General features: G+C 42.6%; 1 protein-coding gene across 2 annotated transcripts; it reads right to left on the bottom strand.

Annotated features, from left to right (window-relative positions):
- Nucleotides 1–1,110: 1,110 nt before the first annotated feature.
- asphd2 (aspartate beta-hydroxylase domain containing 2) lies at nucleotides 1,111–8,976 on the bottom strand. 2 transcript variants are annotated; one of them, XM_036144577.1, is made up of 4 exons: nucleotides 8,634–8,976; nucleotides 5,270–6,471; nucleotides 4,773–4,886; nucleotides 1,111–4,191 (listed from the first exon to the last, which is right to left on the bottom strand). In XM_036144577.1, exons 2-4 carry the CDS (start codon nucleotides 6,132–6,134, stop codon nucleotides 4,061–4,063), a joined length of 1,110 nt encoding a protein of 369 aa, XP_036000470.1. In that variant the 5' UTR covers nucleotides 6,135–6,471; nucleotides 8,634–8,976; the 3' UTR covers nucleotides 1,111–4,060. The 2 variants fall into 2 exon arrangements, with proteins under 2 accessions (XP_036000470.1, XP_036000471.1); XM_036144578.1 differs by having other exon boundaries at nucleotides 8,638–8,976.
- Nucleotides 8,977–23,668: the final 14,692 nt, after the last annotated feature.

Genomic DNA, 23,668 nt, shown 5'->3' with positions numbered 1-23,668 from the left:
CATTTTTTTTTATTTGTGGACCGCCATGTATAGGTTTGCAGTTGCTTCATACTCTTTGCAATTTTAGATCATGGATTGACGAGCACTCTTTGATATCTCCAAAGCTTAGGATATTGTTTTATAACACAACCCTGCTCTACATTCCTCCCTGACATGTCTGCCGAGTTCCCTGGTCTTCATGCTACTGTTTGTTCGCTAATGTCCTGTAAAAAAAACAAAAACAAAAAAACCCCTCTGAGAACTGCATGGATCAGCTGCATTTATACTAAGAATAAATCATAGACACGTGAACTTTTCGCTATTTCAGTGACTTCTAAAGGCAATTTGTTTCACTAGGCCTTCTTTAAAAGGAAAGAGAAGTAAATACAAATGTACAAAAACACTTTTTGTTGGTCTATCAAAATACATTGTTTAAGGCTCCAAACTTGTTTTCTGTAGAATCCAGGTAAAAAAAACAACTATGAAACATACTGTAAGCAGCCTATGAATAATTTAAAAAAAAGATGCAATAATGGGATAGACACATTACAAAGACAAACTGTGTCCATTCCACCTGACAAAAATTAACTCCAGTATTCTCATTTTCAACAGATTATCTATGTATCTATCTATCTATCTATCTATCTATCTATCTATCTATCTATCTATCTATCTATCTATCTATCTATCTATCTATCTATCTATCTATCTATCTATCTATCTATCTATCTATCTATCTATCTATCACAGCTAGAAATCTGTTTTATCAGAAAGGCATTATTTGTCTCATCATTTCATGAGGCAACTCTGTAATTACTGATCTTTAAAACTGTGTTAAGACTACCTACAGACCTTGATGCATGCAGGCTACACATTTTCTCTTTTGCACTGTGCTGAGGGAGGCCTTTCAGGGGGACAAAGTCCTCCACAGAAAACCTTCTCCAGTATTGATTACACTTTACATTACCGCTCTTTGTTAGTGTGTAATCAATACTAAAGTAGGGCTTGTACAGATGGCCTAATTATCAAAAAGACCCAATCAGCAAACTGCAGGGGAGTTAATGCATAGATTTGAAGAGGAGATTGAGACACGTGAGATTTCTGTGGAAAAGGGAGGACTCCGACACCAGCTGGTTATATAAGATACTCCACCGTTTATTAAATGTACAGAAATACTGTTCAAAATACACACAAGTGTTAAAGGACAAAATCCTTGATCCAAATGTAAACAAAATGGGTGCTCCATCATACAGTGTGCACCATGCCAATGCTTTGGGAGTTTGTTTTCTCCACTGGACAAGCAGCACTGTTGATTTTCAACCCAATTATGCACAGCTCAACGCAATAGTCGGTGTTGTCTGATGTTGTAGATGGCGTGTAAATGATCACAGCTTTGTAAACATTAGAACGGAACACGGGTTTCTTGAATTGCAGTGGACGGGAAAAGCCGAGGCGATTCATTTTCACTAGCTTTTAGACTGCGCGGTGCGCACATTTATCCACGGAGGCTCGTTGAGCAAGGATTGTGACTTTTATAACAGGTACCATACTGAGCTGCAGAATTACAGTGATCTAAAGAAAACATCACGGAACAACAAAGAGAGAGTACTTCATAAACATTTCACAGAACATACTGATCAAATCTATCGAAAACAAATTTTCATGGTTGGCTTCTTCAGTCGGAGGATGATGCAATCACTTTAGCTATAAATCAAGACAACACAATAGTTAAAGCATTGGGGACAGTCATTTCAGGACATTTCCGGGCATTCAGGGTGTTGCTTTCCTTCCACTTCATACATATGTACAGAAATACAAACCTGGTATATCAAATGCAACCAAATTAGAAGAGTTTAGTAAATTTTACCAAAAATCCCTCACTTCCACTGTCGCTGCGCAGGCCTATTCACAAAACGTCAAAACTTGAAATGTGCTTGTCCAACCACGTCCGGCAAAAAAACAGGACTGCTTTTCAAAGGGGAGCACAACTAACCACCACACCGCCAGGCACGGGGACAGTGACAGCATCTGTAACTGTAAACATTCACATCATCGTGGACATTGGACCTCGGTTATCAAATCCTATTTCTATTCTAAAAAGAAGAAACTTCAGCGTCTGGGTGTGCATGTGAAATAGCCAAAGATTCCCTGCCATGATTGTACCCAGCCCTTCAATTAAAAAAAAAACAAGCAAACAAAAAATGGAAAAGTAATCCCCTGCTGCTTATGTGTTGCTTAACTGTGGCTTAATGTGCTTTTTTAGAAACGATGTTTCAGCTAAAAAAATGTGTAACTGTGATTTAATGTCAGTTGTGACGTGTAACACAATCAATGACAACGTGTTCACATTCTGGTAGCAGGAGGATGAAGTCATTCAGAGAAATGTAAACATTCTAAGGTCCTCGTCCTGACAATCTGAATGCAAATGTGGCGATATGTATAAAAATACCAAATAATACATATATTTTAGCCCTTGTGGAAATGTAGGCAGGTTTTCTCATGTTGTCAAAACAAGGCTTCATTAATAGTTAACAGAATCGGTTGGCCTATGGACCCATTATGCTCTAAGAGATGGCATGAATGAAGTTACACATTCTTTTTAAGTTAGTTTAAAATGTTGTACACACTCTGTTCTATATTTATCCCTCTATATCAAATCATACAACTGCTTTGACTGATAGCCAAAACAAAAAGGGTATAACGTACACCTCCATAACACGTTGGTCATTTCTTAGAAATCCTTTCCCCCCTCAGACTTAGACCAAAGTTAGGAGTATCTAACATGGTGATTGGTAAGTGACAGCATTGATTTATGAACAAAAAAAAAGTTCAGTAATTTGTAATTTAACAGAATTATTTGTCCAGTATGGTCCCATGGTATAGCATATAAATGACATGTCATGTCAGATATATAACCTTTAATTTTACAACGGCTACTGGAAATGTCTCCTTAACAATTAAGGTCATAAATCCATAAAGACGGCCGTCTCTCCAACTTGCCTCTGTCTATTCAAAAATCAACCCGGAGAAATCCTGCAACCATGTGAGCTTTCAAAAACCAACCTGCTATCGCGGAACCAAAGTACCTACTTGGTGGAACCTCTCAGGGTTGATGTAGAACGTTAGCAGTCTTATTCTAAAGGCCAAAACTAATTGGCCCTGTCAGATTTGCTCTGGTTCCAAGCCTATCAAGTCCTGAAGAAAATACTACTCGCTGAAGTTCAGTGATCTGTCCTGCCTTGGCACACTTCAGCATGGCCTGTCCACGTTGTGTTAGACAGGAAAAATGATAGAAAATGATTTACATGATGCACAGCTCGGCACCAGACCCCGAAGGGTTTTTCTCTAGAAATCCTCCAAAAAGCAGATTGGACAGACTGGCAGTAATCGCTACACCAAAACATAGAGTGCCAAAAACCCTTACATATCCAGTTGAGAGATTTTGGATGCCAAAAGTTGTGTTTAGGGGTGACGATTGTAACAGGCTCTTTGTAACACTTTTAGATTTTCAAAAAGTTCTCTTCAAGATGTGTCTACTTTCTTGTTATTGGGCTTAAACTGCTCTTTGAGTGTTTTAAAGGGCAAAGCAGACCCATCCACTTTAAGTGCTTCATCATTTAACTGGAACATTTGTGTGCAAATCTTATTTACACTCTGAAAAGTAACCAATCTGGGTAAACAAGGACAAGGCATATCTAAGAGGAAACATGAGGCTTTAACATGAATAGCAACGAATCATCGGCATATCGGAAAGGTTTTATATGACCTCTTGACTTTAAAATGTTTAAAATGGATAACATTTGGATTAAGTGTTCACAATATAAGCGATACTATATGACTAAGCTAATGTATTATTGTGTTTTATGGCTTCACGGGTGAAATAGCAGTTGATAAGAGAGGCCCAACGTCCGGTTGTCTGCTGAGAAGAGTCGTGAGCATTACTGCAAGAGCTGGAGAATATTTACACAGTGAATGTGAAAAGCTGGTCTGGAGGCAGAAAAAGAGTCACTCCCCAATCAAACAGACGCTTATTCTAAACTCCAACTGTCTCTCACTCAAAGACATGGTTTCTCACTCGCAACTATTTCCCTTCCCTGTCCTCCAAACGGCCCGGAGTGAAAATGTAATCCAAGGCTTGTCTCTCGGCAGCGGCCACGTTGGGATGCCACAGGTCAACCATGAACACCACCCTGGGGCCGTCCTCCGGGCTGCCTGCAAAGACAGCAAACATTTAAATGGGCAGAAATCGAGCACTTACGTTTTGTCATGCTCATGAACCAGTGTTGTAGTCAAGTCACTATGCCTCGAGTCCGAGTCCAGGTTCGAGTCTCCAGTGTTCAAGTCCGAGTCAAGTCCACTACTCATCCGAGTCAAGTCATTATTGATCCAAGTCGAGTCCAAGTTCCGCACTAAAGTAAGCATAGCCTACATGTTTATAAACTAAAAAAAAAATCCACACTCCAGCACATTGCACTACTAGATATTAAAATCATATACCAAATAATATTCTAATGACATATTAAAATTATAGCCTAATGATATAAAAAAAAGTCGAGTCTTTTTCTCAATCTCCGAGTCAGAATGATCTGAATGTAGGAGTCCAAGTCCAAGTTCGAGTCATCAGTGCTCAAGTCCAAGTCAAGTCACGAGTCTCTAAATTTAGCTAATGACTCGGACTTGAGTTCGAGTCTCGGACTCGAGTACTACAACACTGTCATGAACTGAGACCCAAGTCAGAGTCTTGTTGGAAGGTGTTCGGTTTTTCTCAGATTGGGTTATGTCACCCGTCTTACCGTCATGGAAAGCCCTGTGGAGGAAGGAGTCGTCAAAAAGCAGACAGCTGCCCTCAGACCAGCACTGTGGCTCTCCCCCAACAACAAGCTCACAAGACTGAGGCACTCTGAGACCTGGCAGAGAAAAATAACAGGCGGAAATGAAATCAGGCTGCGATCTAACTTTCATCCGTGGTGTCCGCATCCTTACAGTGTGCTTTTTTTAAAATAATATTCCTCCAAAGGAAGAAAGACGACTGCCTAGTCATTTCACAGAGCACAGATGGAAATAAGATCAAAGTACAGAGAGAACAATAATGACTCCTGCATCTGGCACACTTTACCCGTGTGGCTCCGTCACTCAAGAGAATTCAGTCTATAAAAACTACAGCTGCTTATTCACTGTGTTGGCCCATGTTTTTCATTTTGATTTATGCTTATCTGTGAAACCATCTGCTGCTACGCTGAGGTTAACACACACTGAGCCTGATCCCTTTCAGTTCATGTGGCGCTCTTACCCAGGTGGCAGCGCAGCCGGACGTTGGTCGGACCGTAGTGCTCCGTAATGAGCGCTCCGGGGGTCAGCACGGAGAAGCAGGCGTTCCCAAAGACGTTGTTGGCGATGAAGGTGCGCAGCTGACCCAGCACCCGCCACGCCCGCGGACATCTCCTGACATTGAGGACCAAAGGGGTGCCTTGGTTTACCAGGTAGTACGTCCACCATTGACCGCGAGGGGTGCTGTTCGCCTTCCAGCCTGGCGGGAGGGAGGAGCCGCTGCGGGCCGGGGGTTGGTGGTAGATGCTTTCGAACTCGGCCAGGAGGGCAGGGAAACTCTGCTCAAGCAGCTCCACATCATGTCTCTGCACTTCTCTGGAGAAGAAGGGGGCCGAGGGTAGGTCGGGAAGGAAGAAGACCTCTGGCCGCTGGATAGTTGGCCGGCTGTTGAGGTACCGGCCTTGGTCGCGGACCCCCTTGTGCACCCGGCCCATACCCGACCAGGTGTAACGCTTGGCGTATTCCTGCAGGCTATGGTAGAGCCTCTGGTTCAGGCTCTCGCCAGCGCTGGTGCATCGGAAGCATTCGGAGGACTGGCAAAAGGCGAAGCCGTTCTGCTCCTCCAGGAGAGACCCGTGCTTCCCTTTGCCCCTGCCTCGACAGTCTGAACTCATGAAACCCCCGACCACGCCTCCGATCCGGCCGGGCCCAGACAGATACCTGCCTCGCAGGGGGCTGGTGCCGTGCTCCCGGCCCACTCTGTAACAGTACCACAGGAACAGCAGCAGCACACACATGGCTATGGCGATTGCACAGATCTCACATTCCCTCACAGACTGCATCCCCCCAGCCACCATCTCCCTCACACTCTCCAGCGACCACTCCATCTTAGGTCGCCTCTGGGCTGATGAATCCGACAGAAGTATGAAGTAATGATGAAGGATCAGTTAACGCGTCTTTACTTGATTGTGACTGAAAGGCGCCTCGAACCACACGCGGGCTGTTATGGAGTCAAGTGTCAAGCGGCTCTTGTGGCCGCCTCCGATGTAAACAGTCTGCTGATTGGATGTGACACTCTCGCTCTTCAGGTCTAGCATTTCAGCGCTCTGCGAGGAGGGCAGGTTTCTCCTTGCATGGTGTCTGGCTGTGCGGTGTTTGTGCTGCTCCCTTGCTTCTACCCTCCGACAAATGGAGACGGACACCTCGCCTGAGGTTATCTGTCCTCTGCAAAACAAAGACAGAAGGAGAGGAAGAGAGATAAAAGACAACAGGACGTGTTATTTCACGGCGTTGGAGGGTGCTGAGAGGGCAATGGGTCGGTTACCGGGATGAAGGCATGCAGGTTTATTTGGAGTTACGGCTTCAAAAGCCCAAAAGTTTTCATGCCATAGGGTTCCTACACTTTCTACTTTTTAATGAGATGTCACAGAAAGAACCGGAGTGCCCATAAAACAGAAAAGCACAGTGCTGTCCCTCCCCCACGTGTTGCTGCACACTGCCGACCGTTTGGCTGAAAGAAAGCTACTGCTGACAAGAAAGATACATTTGGCTAATTTGGAAATATTTTCTGGTGTTAGAAACAAGGGCCGATCATTGCACAGACACTATAAGTGTTGAGGTAAAGCTGCTGACCAACTGCAGCTGATAAGCTCCAAGCTGCATCTCTGTCAAGCAGCTGACAGCTATGAATACTCCTAATTGACTAATTACTCAGCAAATATCATAGTGGTCACATTTTGTGTTATGACAAAAAGGGGTAATATTCTGCACAAGGGACCCCTGAAAACTAATACTTAATTTACCAGGGCTTTGTTTAAAAAATAAAACTAGTGGATGCCAGACAGACTGTTATTATTTTGTTATCATCAAAGCAGGAGCGGGAACAATTGGTACATTTATAATTTAAATAAAAGGAATGAAATCTCTCCTATTCAACTGTCCCAGGACCGGAATCTGCTGATTAAACCTTGACTGGGTCTGATCGGTGATTGGCAGGTTAAATATTGAAACATCACTTTCTGTTTTTAACTTTCCATTACAAGCACCACCACCCCAACCATTTTCAGCCTTTAAATCCTTCATCTAAAAGCATGTGCCTTGATGCACTTTTTGAGTTTAGTAAAAATCAGATAAAATTGATGGACATATACCTCTGTGCACAAGAGAACTTGATCTCTCAGCTTATTCGTTGTTAGTTGAATTTAAAAGTAACCCCACTGAACAATATCATATATCTATGTGTGTGTTATTATTGTTTTACCATCCAGAGGAGAAAAAAGCTACAGTATCTATCAAAATTGGAATCGGCGAAGCAACAGGAAATTGGTACGGGCCAAGAAAAGCCCGATCGCTGCGTCTCTCCTGCATGATTGTTTCTGCTTTTTGTGTAACTACCATGAAAATGTGGTATTTTAAGGTTATCACAGCACTAGAATCTCATACTAGCTCAGGCCTTTTGCCGAGGCTAACAAGAGAAGGCCTTCATATGTTGCCATGGTTTTGGGCATACGCAAACCATACAAAACACACGTGTCTTTTTATATTAGGGAAGCAAATTGTCCATCTTGATTCACAGCATGTAACAAACACCTGCTGGACTTGGACTTGATTGCACACACAGAGTGAGCAAAAACTGGAATCCAGCCTTCCCTTGCACACTCTCCCCCTGTACTGCACTTTATAAAACCATGAGTCATGGGCACATTGCTGCATTTAAAACAAATCTCTCCCTTCTCTAACACTGAGTAACACACACACAACGCACAATTATGTAAACGAAAACATAGTTGAAGCCCACCTTCATTTATAATTGGCCTTCATAGGTTGCTCAGCAGGAGCTGCTATAATAGCTCCTGGGGGGGAAGGGGGGGTGATATACGTCTTAGTATCAAAAGAAGGCTGCATTACATGAGTGTGATTATATAATGCTAATGGACCAGCAGCCACAAGGCGAGGAGTGCAATGCGTCAGCTGTGATCAGAACTCCACGATGTGCTCTCACCAAAAATGGTCCGGTTCTCCTGCTCCTACAGATCCTCCCCTCCATCCTGTCTGACAGCATCAAGACGCCCCCACACCCCCACATCTCACCAACCCACCACCACCACCATCACCAACGCCTGTTAAGTGAGAATCAAACCAGCAACGGCACCAAATAGCGCATAAAGGCGCACTCTTGTTCCTCCATTCACTCCTTTTGTTTCAAAGCCACCCAGGAGTTGCTGCCATCAGGCCGCGCTGCCTCTCAAACTAAAGCAGCACAAATGCAACCAGGGAGCGACCCTTGGTAAACAAGACAATCTCACGAAGAGCCCCCCCACGCCTCCCCCCCTCCGTGTCTGCAGCTGCGTGGATGTCTCGGTGCGCTGCTTTCACCGCGTCCATACCTACTCAGCATGAATGGCAGAGGCCGGCCGGCGGAGAGCGGAGGCGCACAGGTGTTTGTCCGGGCGAAGCTGCGCACCACTGCAGTGCACACGGCAGACGGCTATCGCTCAGCCACATCTCAGGAAAGCGCTCCGGTCCTCACAAAGACACACGGAACCGGGACTTGCCACCGCCTTACGGGAAGGGAACAATAACGGTGTATTAAATGGGTCAGAACCGGACGGGCGGAATCCCGGTCCGAGCCGGACAGCAGAGTCGGAGAAGCCTTCAGAAAATATTGATGTAAATACTGACGTTTCTCTGGGGAAGACACCCAGAGTCAATCTTCTGTTAGGGGGGAATATCACCCACTGCTTCCGCTTATACCTTTCAAAATAAAGGAGCTTGAAAAAAAAAGAATGCTGAAGTATTGGCAACGTGATCAGAAACCTTCTGACATACCCGTTGAGTCCTTTTCACGTTACAACTACAATTTTCTATTTTTTAAACACACAGTAGTAAATGATTGTAAGAGGGAAATAAATAACATGTTTTTCATAGTTTTCTATTTTATTTTTTGCTAGTAAAAATCTGAGAAGATTGGCGTGCAGCTGTAATGAGCCATCGTTACACAGAGACCACCAAATAACAACAGATTGCCTTGAGAAGTCACATAAGTGGTAAATAGATTCCAACTATGTGTGATTTAACCTCTATTAAAAAGCCACATATTCAGTGTATTCCTCACTGGTTTGTCAGAGAACATCAGTGAACAAACAGCATCACAAAGACTAAGAAACATAGGCGGGTCAGGTATAATGTGGAGAAATTTAAAGCAGGGTTAGATCATAAAACATGGTCTAAAACTCAGAAAGCGTCACAGAACATATAGCTCAATCCAACATCCAAAATGGAAAGGATATATATGGTGCTGCGGCCAACCTGTCAAAAAATGACTGTCTATACCTGACAGCCTGATCAAGGAAATTATCATAAAAAAACAAAAGGTAACGTAGGAGCTGTAGAGATCCACCGCTCCAGTGGTAGTATCTGTAAATGGGACAGCTACTAGCTGTGCACTCCATAAATCTGGTATTTGTGGAAAAGTGATCAGAAGAAAGACAGTGTTGAAAGAAAACAAAAACAACTTGTCTTGTGGGCAGCTTGTCATAAGCAATGTAGGATGCACAGTGCAACAAGAGGCTCTGGTCAGATAAACTGAAAAGTTGAACCTTTTGGGCTAGATTCAAAATACTGTGTGGGAGAAATGGATACATCCCCTAAACACACCATCTCCATAGTAAAACATGGTGGCGGCAGTATTTTGTTGTGAGGAAGCTTTATTTAGCAAGGATAAGGGTGCTGGTCAGAACAAATGAGAAGAATGATGGAGCTAAATGCATTTTTTGCTTGTTTTTTTACTGTACACTGGTGTGCATCTTGGCCATCTCTCCTTAGAAAAAGAGATTAAATCCCCAGGACCATTGCGGTAAAATAAAGGTAAAAGAAAAAGAAGACCAATATAAAAGAGAACTAGTTAGACACTGCAAAGACCGTGAGACTTGGACAGACCTTCACCTTCCTGCAGGATAACAACCCTTAACAGAGGACCAGAGCTACAGTGGAATGATTTAGATAAAAGCATATTAATGTGTCAGGGTGGCCCAGTCAAAGCCTCGACCTGAATTCAAATGAGAACCTGGAGCATGACTTGACAACGGATTTGGCCCCCGATCTGACTCACTGACGGATTTGTGGTAGATGTGGAAGCTGGAAGAAACTTCAGCTGTATTTGGAAAAAAAAAAAAAAAAGTTTTTCCTGCAGGTGGATGGAATAAAATTACCTGCCACACCTCTCAGATGTTTTCCAAATTTCTACTCACGACCTTCCAAGATGTTTTCTCACAAAAGCTAGCGATTTGACTATGAAGCACGAGAAAGTGATGGACGTAAGGAACAAAAATGTAGGAAGTTTCATGTTTTATTTAGTACTGATTTATAAACATGCTGCTACATGTTGACTCTGGCTACATCACCTGGAGATGTTGGGAATTCATTATATTTATCCAAAATGTTAAATCTTTGATCGGTCACAAACTCGAACTCAAATATACAGTTATGGTGCAGCACATCTTTCCCACTCTGCCTCAAACTGTTTTACTTTGAAGGTAAATTTTTACCACTTCCGATTTTGTCCTGGTTACCTCGTGCGCTTTTCTGCTGCCTTCAGATTACTGCAGACAGCATTTCCCAAGATGCACTGCGTCTTGCCTGGTTTTCATCACAGCAGTCATTAGGGAGATAGTTCATTGTAAAGCGCAACAATAAGTGCGCTTTGCAGTTTATCTGGAGCTCCACAGACCGCTGGCTGTTCTACAGTATCATATCTACTGAACTTCCTTCCACACTTCACCTCAGTATGAGCTGATGAAGCAAGCAAACCAGTACAGCATCATATGAAATGGTTTGCATCACTGTGGAACTTCACCGGAGCAATCTTCTTGAGGAGTTTAAGTATCAAACACTCCTATGTCAAACCCTGAAATTCAGTTTAATAGATGAAAAAGGAACTGATGCAGACGGTGTCTCAAGAGACGTGTATGCCGCTTTTTGGACTGAGTTTATGGACCGAAGGGGAGGAAGAGAGGGTCCCTTCACTGCCTAATAAATGGCAGAAAGAAGAATGGAAATCCATTGGCTGGGTCCTGCTTCAGGGATGTAAAGATCATGGATGCTTTCCTTGTCGCCTTGCCCCTGCGTTTTGAGTTGCTCTCATTTTTGGTGAGAGTAAAGTCTCAGATGAAATGCTGTTCTAAAGCCTTCTCCTGTTCATCTGTCAATCAGACAGAGATCTTCTGACCACTGCTTTCAAAGCAGACAGTCTAAATGAGGACCGAGATGAACCTATTGATCTGTTGGATTGTTTAAATGTAACAACACTTCCAACAGAAAACAATTTGAAAGTAATCCTTGTAAGTGAAGCACAAAAGCATTTGATCCAAAAAAACCAAGATATGCTGCAGAACAAATGTCTTCAACTGGCTAGCCACATTTTAAAGGAATCCTTTTCCAGCCCACAAGCTGTTCTACAGATGTATGAAGATAAAAAGCCAACAACGAGAACTTTGTTGAAGTTACTGGATGCATCTCTAACAACTCAAGCTAAAAATCAAAGCTTCTGTTTTCTGCAGCAGTACATCAGGGGACTGGATGATGCAGCACTCAGAAGAATGGTAAGATTTGTTACGGGGTCAGGTGTTATCTGTTTTACAAGGTTGAAGAGCTGTTCACATCAATAAAAGGTCTGGCAAGGTGATCTATTGCACATACTTGTGGACCAGCTCTGGACCAGCCATGGACATATGGTTCATACCCAGAACTGAGTGCTGAAACGGACAGCGTACTGCTTAATAAAAACTGCCTTCAGTTCAGCATAATTTAGATCAAGTTATGCCATTTAGTATCCAACAAATAATACAACGGAAGGAGAGAAGCAAACAGAATACTGTCCAGTAATTCCTACACACAAGAAGTTTATGGGGTATTCTAACGTAAACACTTGAATACTAATGTATCAGTAATAAAGGCAAATGACTGAAAATAGGTTGAGGTTTCACACAAAATGGAAGATTCACAGTAAAATGTAAAATTAATAATAGGCTATGCGTGAATTATTATTATTTTAAACAAATCATGTTGAGGCAGTGAGTACCTTTCTGGTTTATAGCTGAAGGTTTGTGTTGATTCCATAACAGAAATGTAAGCATATGATCAAGTATGAAAGCATATGCTTTTTTTGTTTGCTTTCTTTGTTCAATTTATACAAACCCTTGTTCTTGTTCCCACACATAGGAATGATTTTCTATAGGACATTGGAATTTTATGAAAACTTCCACAAACAAGTTCATTGCTAACTTTAAAAGCATCTAAGGTTTCAGAAACAGAGCTAATATTGATATTTCAGCAGATATGTTAAATGTTTTTCAAATAAATATACACATGTGCCGTTACAAGCTGAAAAATGTGTTGGTTGACAGATGAAAATAATAAACACATTTTTTTCTCAACAATTTGACGTATATATTCTTATAATTCTGACAATCACTTTAATATGATGACAATTTCTTTATTCGGTGCACAAATGCAATTCAGGTTTGTTGTGATTATTATTTGTAATTGTAATATGTCCTTTTAATTCCCTTTTGATATATATGTGTTTTACTACGAAGGACGAATCCTGCCATAATTAAAAATACATACAGAAATAAATGAAGGACTTAATAGTATGAAATTGCTTGAATAAGTAGCTAGTAATATGAATTGGTGTGCCATTAAATGTGACAAAACAATAAAAAGAAGATATTTTTTCAACAACTGATCAATTATTCATCAAATATATATTTTAACTTCCACTTTTATTTTTACTTTTGTTCTTGCTTTTTCACTGACTTATTTTCTGTTATACATTTTTCTTGAAGTCTTTATTTTGTGTTTGTGTATTTATTGAAGTGGGTTTTTTGTTCCGGATTTCTACTGCAACCTTTTTTATTGTTTCATATTTATTCACACCAACATTTTTAAAAATTGTTTTTATTTTTGTTTCATACGGATTTTCACCACGACATTTTTAAAACATGTTTTTACTCCACTATAAATATTAATTTTTATTTTATTTTAACATCCTTCTATTTCTGAAACAATGATTTATTTCTGCCTCTAATTTTTCTAACAGTTTTTTTACCCAAAGAATTTTGCAGCCGCCAATATTAAGATCAACCACCTTCACAACTATTGGCCAAGGCCAAGCTCACAGTTTCGTCAAGTCCGGTTTTGGCAAGAACACAGGAAAATTGTACTTGGGGAGACTGCGAGCATGCAGAGCGTATCTCTATAGCCCCAATTACACTACTCTTTTTTAACCGATCCATAACGAGTTTGGACCGAGCTTTTTATCAGTTAATCAGTTAACCGTACCGAGCTTGGTTCTTACGACCGTTTACACATCACGCTAGCACGGTTCCTCGTCTCCTAGTGACGATCTACGGTACTACTGCTCTCTAGGATTAAAGGAGGGAATCAAGCAAATGAAAATGGCGGCACCTGTAACATTCAGGAAGTTATGTTTCGTTATAATTGTGATGTTTCATTGTTTGTGGAGAGTCAGGCGAAGAAGGCAACCTTTGGTAAATTTACTTGACAGTCGGCTTTTGGGACGTGGATAAGACAAGCGAACGTCTAATCAGGATTTACAGACGCAGGAAACAACGTCAGACGCTGAGGTTCATCACACTGCTAAGTAGAATCATCACTGGAAATCGTGTGGCACGGTAGGGGAGCTAGTATTATTATGAATGTCTGAAACCGCAAAATTAGTCAGATGACTGTGAGGAGAAGACACGGTCTGCTCATGCGCTTTTTGTTATCAGAGAACCGTGCCACTGAAAAACCGGGCCGAGCCCACTAATCGAACTGGTCTAGATTTAGCGCGGTCCAGTTGTGTCTGGCACGGTTCAGTTCAGTTTGCGTTCCATTTACACTCGAAAGTTATCTCAGTTACTGAGCTTGGACCGTTCTCGGCACGGTTAAGAAAAGGGTAGTGTAAACGGGGCTTATGTATTGGAACAGAAGCATACTCATGTACTCCTGACATCATCACATGCACAGTTCTTTAGCCTTTTTTTGACATTCAAAACTATTTATACACTACACCATCTCTATCTATCTGTCTGTCTATCTATCTATCTATCTATCTATCTATCTATCTATCTATCTATCTATCTATCTATATATATATATATATATATATATATATATATATATATATATATATATATATATATATATATAGTCCTCGATGCAGCCTGAGGTCCACCTGAGGTCCCTCTCATACTCCCCTTCCTGTTAGCCTACTTTGAAACAATTAGCCACTTGTGCCTCAAAAACCCAGTAAAAAAGATCACTAATCAAAACCTAAGGATAGCAGTGTAAATTTAAACATGAGACCACTGTCACTTCATGCATGGTCAGCATGAGGGATTGCTGCAAAGCCATCAACAACGCAGACGACTGTCCACTGTGGCTCTATGCGCTTGTGGAGGGGTGAATGCTGCTTGTCAAGGCTTGAGAAAACTTTTTGACCAACCTGTCTGGTCAACAATTATAACAATGAGCTGCAGTGCTTGAAATCAATAAAACTTTTAATGTGAAGTACAAATATTTTTAAACAGTCTATTCTATTAAAATTAAATAGATTTTTTAAAACTCCTCATTGTCATGGTTTAGTTTTGATTCGGCTTTGGTTTACTATTATTCTCAGTTTTTCCACCTTGTTTGGGTTTTAATTTGTTAAATTTTAGTTTCCTCCTTCCCTTCCACTCAGCCTTCACTCCACTCTCCTTGCAGTCAGTCACACCTGTTAGTAATTATTCAGTCAGATGCATTTCACCTGTTAGTCTTTCTATTTAAACCTCCCTCTGCCTCACTTTAGTGCTGGTCCATCATCATACTACACCTCTCCATGCCAGTTCCCGTTTTGCCTTGGAAGCTTTGTTTTGCTCCTGTTGTTAAGGTTAGTCCTGCCAGTCACTCTAAAGACTATTCGTTCACTGTTTGTTCCTGGAGAGGTTCTGCTCTGTGTCCTGGTGTCTCCAGAGTTCTGCTAACCTGACTAGCCGCCCTGGAGAACCTCAGCTCTGTGCCCTGGTGTCTCTCAAGTTCTGCTAACCTGACTAGCCACTCTGAGAAGACTCGGTTCAGTGCCAAGCCTTCCAGCTTAGCTGAACTCTCTCTCTCCAGGCTGTCAGATCCTGCCTTCACCTGCATCCCTGAGCCTCTGTAGTTCAGCATCTCTGGTTTCACCTCTCATCAATCATCTACTCTTCAATAAACCTCAAACTTTTATCCTGTGTGTGTGTTCTGAGTTCATCGTTAAACAAATCCTGACACTCATATGTTCTATTTTTTTTTTTAAAGCGACATCTTGTTTTCTTGATATGGTTCTTGGTTGAATTAAAATCTCATTAGATTTGATCATTTTGGCTGCACCTTTATTCAGTGTTCATTTGCAATCAGTTTTATATGATCAATTCATGCGGGTCTAGCTAAAAAAAAAAAAAAAAAAGAAAAGACGAACAAGTAGACAAAATAACCATCATAGGTGGATTTTTGGTTTTGGCAAACAGACATGGGACAATCTAATAAGATAAAACTAATATTTTCGTGACACATCTGGCGATGACCACAGAGCTGTTTATTTTCTCAGAACGTGTTATATTGAGTGATCAATCGAGTTTTAACCGAAAAAGCAATCACCTACAATTGCACTAACAAGTGTTACATTTTCAGTTTTAACCCACTAACTGAACTATAATGTAACGACACCATTGCGTAAAGAGAAGTAAAACGTCTTGATTTCCACGCCTAATTTTTTGGAAATGAGGCGGAATTGATTGTATTTGTTCATCATGCATAATGCGCGCTCCCGACAAATTCGGGCGGGGATAAGTCGTCTGGGACGACACCTGCCTCATTTTTAAGGTGGTGGTGGTGCGGGGTAGGCACCCTCTCTCTGAATGTTGCTATTCACCTGCCGTTGTTATCCAGGCCATTGTGTGGATAATTGCGCTGTTTCTGTGCGCCATGCGCATCGCACTAATGTGACATACTTGTCTGTTTGAGGACCTGACCTGCAGGTTTGAGATGCAATGTTATGGCAAGCCGATGAGGCCAAATATCATCCGTACAATAACGCGCAGTTCCAACCCGTATTTTACGCGAGCGCGCTTTTTTTTTACGTCACCGCGCGTTCTGGCTGGAAACGCGCAGTGACGTAAAAAACGCGCGCTCACGTAAAATACGTGCGGTGGCGTTATTAACGTTTGGTACCGTTTTTTTGCATATTGTATTATCAGGAGGTTGTCTTTTATGTGCTCAGCCACTAGATTTAAAGGTGTTTTACCCAATAAGAACACTGCAGCACCAGACACAACCAGGAGGTCCCTGATCATTGGGGAAAGGCAGAAAGAATAATAATAAAGTCTGATATTACACAAAATTCACTCTGCTTGTTCTCCCTACTTATGCCCTTGGTGCAGAAGATAAATGAAATCTTTAACAGAAATGTTATTAATTCTGAAAATATTATCATGTGAATATAAATACAAAGCATACAGAAAAGGCAGCTTTATTAAGTGACCTGGTTTATTTTATTTAGCTTTTAATTTCTTTTCAACATTTAGTTCTACTACTTGGCTTGTGCTTTGGTAGTTTCATGTTTAAAATGACAAAAGAAATATGAAAAAGCTTATGGTCGTCAAGTTGTAGTTACTCTCATATGACAGCAGATAGCAGTGAAAGCCCAAATTTATGAGATTAAATGTTTGAAGTCAATTTTTAAACGTCTGTCTACCACTTTTTTGTGATTTGAATCATCAGTGGCCGGTCTAAACATATATTACATTTCCAAGAATGCAAAGTGAGCATGAAACTATACCATTACTGATGATTCAAATCACAAAAAAGTGGTAGACAGACGTTTAAAAATTGACTTCAAACATGGGCATAAGTAGGGAGAACAAGCAGAGTGAGTTTTGTATAATATCAGAATTTATTATTGAACTAAGCAGGATTTAGACAGGATCAGAAAGGAAGGTGCATCTTCTTTCTGCCTTTCCCCAACGATCAGGGACCTCCTGGTTGTGTCTGGTGCTGCAGTGTTCTTATTGGGTAAAACACCTTTAAATCTAGTGGCTGAGCACATAAAAGACAACCTCCTGATAATATAATATGCAAAAAATGCCACCAAACGTTATTAACGCCACCGCACGTATTTTACGCAAGTGCGCGTGGTGACGTAAAAAAACGCGCTCGCGTAAAATACAGGTTGGAACTGAGCGTTATTGTGCGGACGATATTTGGTCTCATCGGTTAGCCATACAATGTTGCTTTTTATGCGCCTTGCGCATTAAGTCGTAGGGAGTGTTGATGTGGCTCAGGTGCGCTTTGTGCGCCACCTCCAGATAATCCTGCAAACGCCCCAAATTCAAGTAAGGTGGTTAACAACAAAGTTTACTCTGACGGAAAAACAAGGAAGTGCACACAAACGTTTATTAATTTCAATAACCAATTTCTTATTAATCATCAAGCGGTTAACAAGCACAGAGTCACTGACTCCAGTACGCAGGGTTTACATGTGGGGCAACAGACAGCGCGGAGCCAATTCAGATCACGTGAAACAACAGAAACGTTGTCAAGTTTGTACCACAGCAAGGAAATACATGTGCAAACGTAACGTTTACGCCATTTGCAAGTATGTGGCCTTTTAATTGATGTGGGAAATGACTGATGAAGCCGTGAACTATATCACTAAGTCCAAATCTCCTCAGAATCTTCCATAATAAGCCTTCTTTCCGTCTCTGGCAAAGCAGAAGCTGCGGTGAACTTTGTTCAGCTCCAGGCTGTCAGGCATTCGTTTGTGGATGTGAAGAGTTGATTAAGCTGCTGTTTGGACATTGGTGACCAGAGGGAGCAAATTGATGTATTTAGTAAAAGAAAATGTCAAAAAGCAGAAGTTGTCAAATAAAGCAGTTTCACGCATCCTGGGTTTCTGGAGAGATTATGTGGCACCGTTTCTGGCTGAGGTTGAGTTCAGAAAATGAAACAATAACCTCGCCAGACTGCTTCCATGGGTCCTGGTTATATTTTTCTTCTATTATTTTAAAGAAGTTCACATGAACATAGAAGCTCATCGCTATTGTTTTCATCTGCATGCATTTTCTCCACCTGGCGCCCTGCTTTCGGTGCGCACTGTGCAGCGCTGTGGCACATTACAGCTTTGGGACGATAATAACAGACTAATAATGAACGCAGTTATTTGCGGTCTTTGTGAATAACACTGTGTGTTTTTTAAACATAACCCGGCGCTGCTTTGTTGAAGCAGACCTGTTAACTGTTAACTGGACGGGGCGATCTTTGGCGCTTCTTACCTCGTTGAGCATATAAATAAATCGCGTTGCGTGTGTTTAACCGGATGCTGTTGGTTTGGAAACACGCAAACATTTGGTATGTGTCTCTTTCCGCATGAACGGAGCCGTGGTTTTGTTTGTGGAGAAGGTGGAGGAGGCGCACCAGTTGGTCGAGTCGGGCTTGTTCTTTCAGGAGTCGATGCTAACGACCGCAGCCCGCCACAAAGGTTATTTTATCAAATGTCCCTCCTTTTGTTTGCGATGAGTTCCTCGTCAAAGAGCTGTCTCGCCATGGGAAAGTAGTTTACCCCTTTAGGAAAATCCTGTCGGGGTGTAAGTCACCCTTGCTAAAACATGTCGTTTTGCACAGGAGGAGACAGCTCTATATGATCTTAAACAAAGGTGACGAAGAGCTCAACCTGTGCTTTAAGGTCAAAATAGAGGATTTTGATTACATCCTGTTTACCACATCATCAATCACGAAGTGCACTGCTTGCGAAAAGGATGGGACATTTGATAAAAATGTGCCCAAACCGGGCGGGACCGGCCCCGTCAGAAGAGGTGGAGAAGCAACCAGCTGCTGCCGGTGAAGAGGTGGGTGTGTCCGGAGACTGGAGCACCTGCTGCAGGAGAGTTTGGTGGAAGACTTAGGTGCAAATGAAAAGTCTAATCTGCAAAATAGGGGTTGTGTGGTCGAGAGTTGTGGAGTGAATGGTGAAGATGGGAGAAATCAGGGTGAAATGGAGCAGAGTGGTGTGTGTGCAGAGCAGGAGGGTGAAAATGGTGGTGAGGTAAATGGTTTGTGTGGAGATCAGGGAGGGAAAGGTGAGGTGTTGGCAAATGGAGAAGAAGTGAATGTGGAGGAGCCTGTGGTAGCTCCTGCAGGAGGAGAAAGAGGGGGAGCAGGTGATGGAGCTGGAGGCTCCTATGCAACTTAAAAGGGACAGTAAAAGAAAAAAATGTGATGTCTGCTGTCCAGACCAGTAGACAGGTCAGCAAGCTGGCCACAGAGAGAAGGTGTCAGACATTAGTGATAGTGAGGGTGAGCTGTCTGACAGCAGTGAGGTCTCTGTCCCATAGCAGCTGTGGAGAGGCACGTTATCCTGCAGAATCTTTTAGCGGTTTTCTCCAGGAAACAAAAGGTTTAAGAGGTATAAAAATAGAAAGATACTTTCCTAATTTAAAAATCTTTTACTTCTCTGCGAGATATCACATTAGAAGGAAAGAGGAACCAGGGATTTCTGATTTGAATGTAATGATGTGCACTAGCTTCTTATTATTTTTATTGTGGATGTTTAATTGTGGCGTTGTTTTTAGCCTTTTACACAACATGGATAATTTTAAAATAGCTTCTTTAAATGTTAATGGGGCTAGGGAGGCTATAAATCACACAATGATTTATGAAATGAGGCAACAGAAAAGAATTAACGTTTTATTTTTACAAGAAACACAGTGATTTTAGCAATGAAACAGTCTGGCGCAGAGAGTGGAAGAGGGAAGCTTTTTTTTAGTCACGGCACCTCCCAGAGTTCTGGGGTGGGCCTCCTCTTTTCCATGGCTTTCACCCCAAACTCTTTTAATGTAAAAAATATCACCCAGGGAAGGTATCTTTTAGTAAAAGCTTAGTTTGACCATTTTAACATGGTTTTTATCAATATTTATGCTCCTAATGTCGGTGCAGAGAGGAAACGTTTTTTTTAGAGAAAATTGGGGATAGGTTGGGAGATTGCAGGTCTGATGATTATGAGCCTCACCAGCCTCCCAACAAGCCCTGCGGCAGCTGGTCTCATCCCACGGCCTGGTGGATGTATGGAGGAGGACGCACAAAGACTCCAGACAGTACACATGGTTCCACGTTAAAGAAGACTGTAGCGCTTTAGCTTGTATTGATCATTTTTATTGTTTTAGACACCATTTTAATGTGTTTAAGACATTAAAAGTTCAAATCAAGCAACTTTGTCAGCAGCACACTTTTAATGTCACTCGTGACATCACCAGATCTATCAGCGATCTGGAGATGAACATAGTGGAACTATAACATCTAAGTGAGTCCACAGGAAATCGAAAGCATATTGAAGCTCACAAATCCAGGCTAGTTTTAACCAACCTGCTGGAGACTAAAGTCTAAGGCGTGTTGGTCAGGTCGCGGGTTCAGAACATCACAGAGATGGATGCTTCCTCTAGCTTCTTCTTTAGCTTGGAGAGGAAATGCGGGCAGAGGAAGGTGATACATTCCCTACTATCTGACACAGGGCAGCAGCTGAGTGAACCAGGCCAGATTAGGAAGCGGGCTGTAGAGTTTTACTCCTCTCTGTTCGAGAGTGCGTATAGGGACAACCAGGAGCTACTTGGGGAGTTCTGCGGTGGGCTGCCCCCAGGTCTCTGAGGAGACCAACGCAAAGCTGGAGCGTCCCCTGGGGCTACAACAGCTCCACACAGCCCTCCTGAGTATGCAGGGCCAGAATGTAAATCAGTAGGCACTGTGAGACCATGGTCTCACAGTGGAGTTTTACAAAGCCTACTGGGACTTCTTAGCAGAAGACCTGCTGGATGTCTATAATGAAAGTCTGCTCACTGCTTCACTGCCGCTTTCGTGCCGCAGGGTAGTCATCACCCTCCTGCCCAAAAAGGTCAGGACCCGCACGACATTAATAACTGCCGCCTTTCGCTCGCCTCTGTACCGACTACAAGATCCTCTCCAAAGCCAACTCGGCTGAGAGAAGCTATGGAGCACGTCATCCAACGGGACCAGACCTACTGCGACCCAGGCAGGTCCATGGTAGATAACATCTACCTAAATTGGGATGTTTTGAGGGTCTACGGTTCATTGGGTCTAAGAACGGGCTTGATCGAATTAGATCAAGAAAAGGCGTTTGATCACGTCAAACACGACTTCCTGTGCAGAACAACGGAGAGGTTTGGGTTCGGGGCCAGTCTGATCGCCAAGATCCAGGTGATGTACAGTGGCATTGAGAGCATGCTAAAGATTAACGGTGGTCTGTGTGCTTCTTTTAGGGTGCGTAGAGATGTTCGCCAAGGCTGCGCGCTGTCCGGGATGCTCCACGCGCTCTCCCTAGAACCCCTGCTTCAAAAGATACAGTATTCACAGTTTGGTTTTACCAGGTTTTAATAGCAAAGTGGTTTTATCTGCCTCTGCTGATGATGTTATTGTTTTTACTAGAAATCAGCAAGATGTCGACCAACTGACTGAGATAACAAATAAGTTTTCTGTTTTATCTTCTGTGAGGGTGAACTAAGGAAAAAGCGAAGCCCTGGCAGTGGGCGAACGGCGTGAAAGGCTCCCGGTTCTCCCTCAAGGACTTTTCTGTTGTTTGGAGTGTTAACGGGTTTTTGGTCGTCAGCCCTGCCTGTGTTGCTAGCAGCTGCTAACACCATGGTGGTGGGTGTGGGAGGTTTCTCCATGCTGACACAGAGAAATGGCATCAAGGTGGGTGCTCGCTCTCCGTGCAGTGTGGGGGAAGTTTGTTTGGCAGGAGGGGAGGTAATTGGACATAGGTCAATCAAGTCCGCAGCCTGGATGAGCGGGGCTATGGTATTGTTTGTTGAAAAGGTGGAGCAGGACCAACAGTTGGTTGAGTCTGGGATTTCTGTTAATAGTTTATTTTTGCAGGTGTCACCACTTATGTTGCCAGCAACTAAAATCATGCTGTCTAACGTGCCACCATTTATCAGCTATGAATTTTTGGTTAGAGAGTCCAGACATGGGAAGATGGGGGATAAAACGACTGTGCAGAAAAAACTGGGAGGACATGGAAACAAAAATTAAGACTAAACTGACAAAGTGGAAATGGCGGCACCCTCAGATGTCCTATAGAGGCAGGGTGTTGGTTTTAAACAACTTGATTGCATCACAGCTGAGGCACAAGCGCCCTGTCTTGGACCCACCACCGGGACTGCTAGTAAAAATACAATCTGAGATGGTGGAGTTTTATTTGGAATGGTTTACACTGGGTGCCACAGTCTGTCTCGTTTTTACCGAGGGAGGAGGGGGGCCAGGGCCTGGTCCACCTGGCAAGCAGAATGGCTACTTACAATATGCAGTTCCTCCAGAAGTACCAGGTAGGGCCTCCTGGCACCGTGTGGAGAGACGTGACCAGTTGTATTCTCAGACGCGTAAATAAATTGGGGCTGGATGCTGCTCTGCTTCTAACCAATTTTAGCTTTTTAAAGTTAAAGGGGTTGCCTCAGTTTTATCGGGGTGTTTTTAAACCCTGTGCTCTTTTTAAGCAAGAAATATCAAGAAAGTTTAACTCTCAGCATTGGTTTTTAGAAGAGCCTTTGGTTTATAGAACGAGACTGGATGTCTGTGGCAGTAAGGTACCAGGTCTGTTGGAGGCGCTGTGCAGGTCGAGGACAGTGACCTTAAGGCATCTGTTGAAGGTGGCAGGACAGAATCTCGACAACGTCCGAGACATGGGTTTGCTGCTCGGAGTCTGTTCTGCCAGGTGTGTGCAGCGACATTTGGACCTGGTGAAAAGGAGAATGACTGCTGGAGAGAGGCGTCTCTTGCAGCTGTTTTTCAAAACCCGCCAGACCCTGCAGATCCATTCCCAGACCTCCACCTAGGTCCTGATTTTACAGAGGACAAGTTTGGAGGACAGAAACCCCAGTGGAGGACTCTTTATAAGCCTCCGATAAGGAAACAGACTGGGGATCTTTAATGGAGAATCCTTCATGGAGCCATTGCAAAAACTCGTTTTTATCAGTCATTACTCCCGGGGTTTTAAAAGAGTTTCCATTTTGCAGCTTGTCAGAGAATGTTTATCATGTTTTTATGGATTGTGTACGGCTGTTGACTTTCTTTAACCTTTTGATGAGTGTTTTTAGCCTCTTTGGTGTAGTTTTTACTAAAGTCCCTTAAATGAAAGTTGCGCCAACTCAGCGAGTGCCGCCATTTTGGGTCTAAACTTGCCACAGGCAGGCGCTTTAACACTGTTATGTTATGCGCGTTTCACACCCTCTAATACCCTTCAGGCAGGTGTTCTGAATAAAACACAACTGAGTGTTGATGATCACCTACTAGGCATCCAGAAAAGCTGATATTACATTTTAATAAGACTTGAGAGAGACAT

This window comes from Fundulus heteroclitus, chromosome 12, assembly GCF_011125445.2.
Source record: "Fundulus heteroclitus isolate FHET01 chromosome 12, MU-UCD_Fhet_4.1, whole genome shotgun sequence".
NCBI lineage: Eukaryota > Metazoa > Chordata > Actinopteri > Cyprinodontiformes > Fundulidae > Fundulus > Fundulus heteroclitus.
This window is presented reverse-complemented; position numbering and strand designations above follow the sequence as displayed.

What these genes read in the sequence shown, in the direction of transcription:
- asphd2 (XM_036144577.1), bottom strand. Translation starts at nt 6,134, where the DNA reads ATGGAGTGGTCGCTGGAGAGTGTGAGGGAGATGGTGGCTGGGGGGATG. An exon ending in CCGGCTGCGCTGCCACCTGG is followed by an intron (nt 4,887 to 5,269) that starts GTAAGAGCGCCA and finishes TTTCTCTGCCAG; the next exon opens with GTCTCAGAGTGCCTCAGTCT. An exon ending in CCACAGGGCTTTCCATGACG is followed by an intron (nt 4,192 to 4,772) that starts GTAAGACGGGTG and finishes CTGTCTTTGCAG; the next exon opens with GCAGCCCGGAGGACGGCCCC.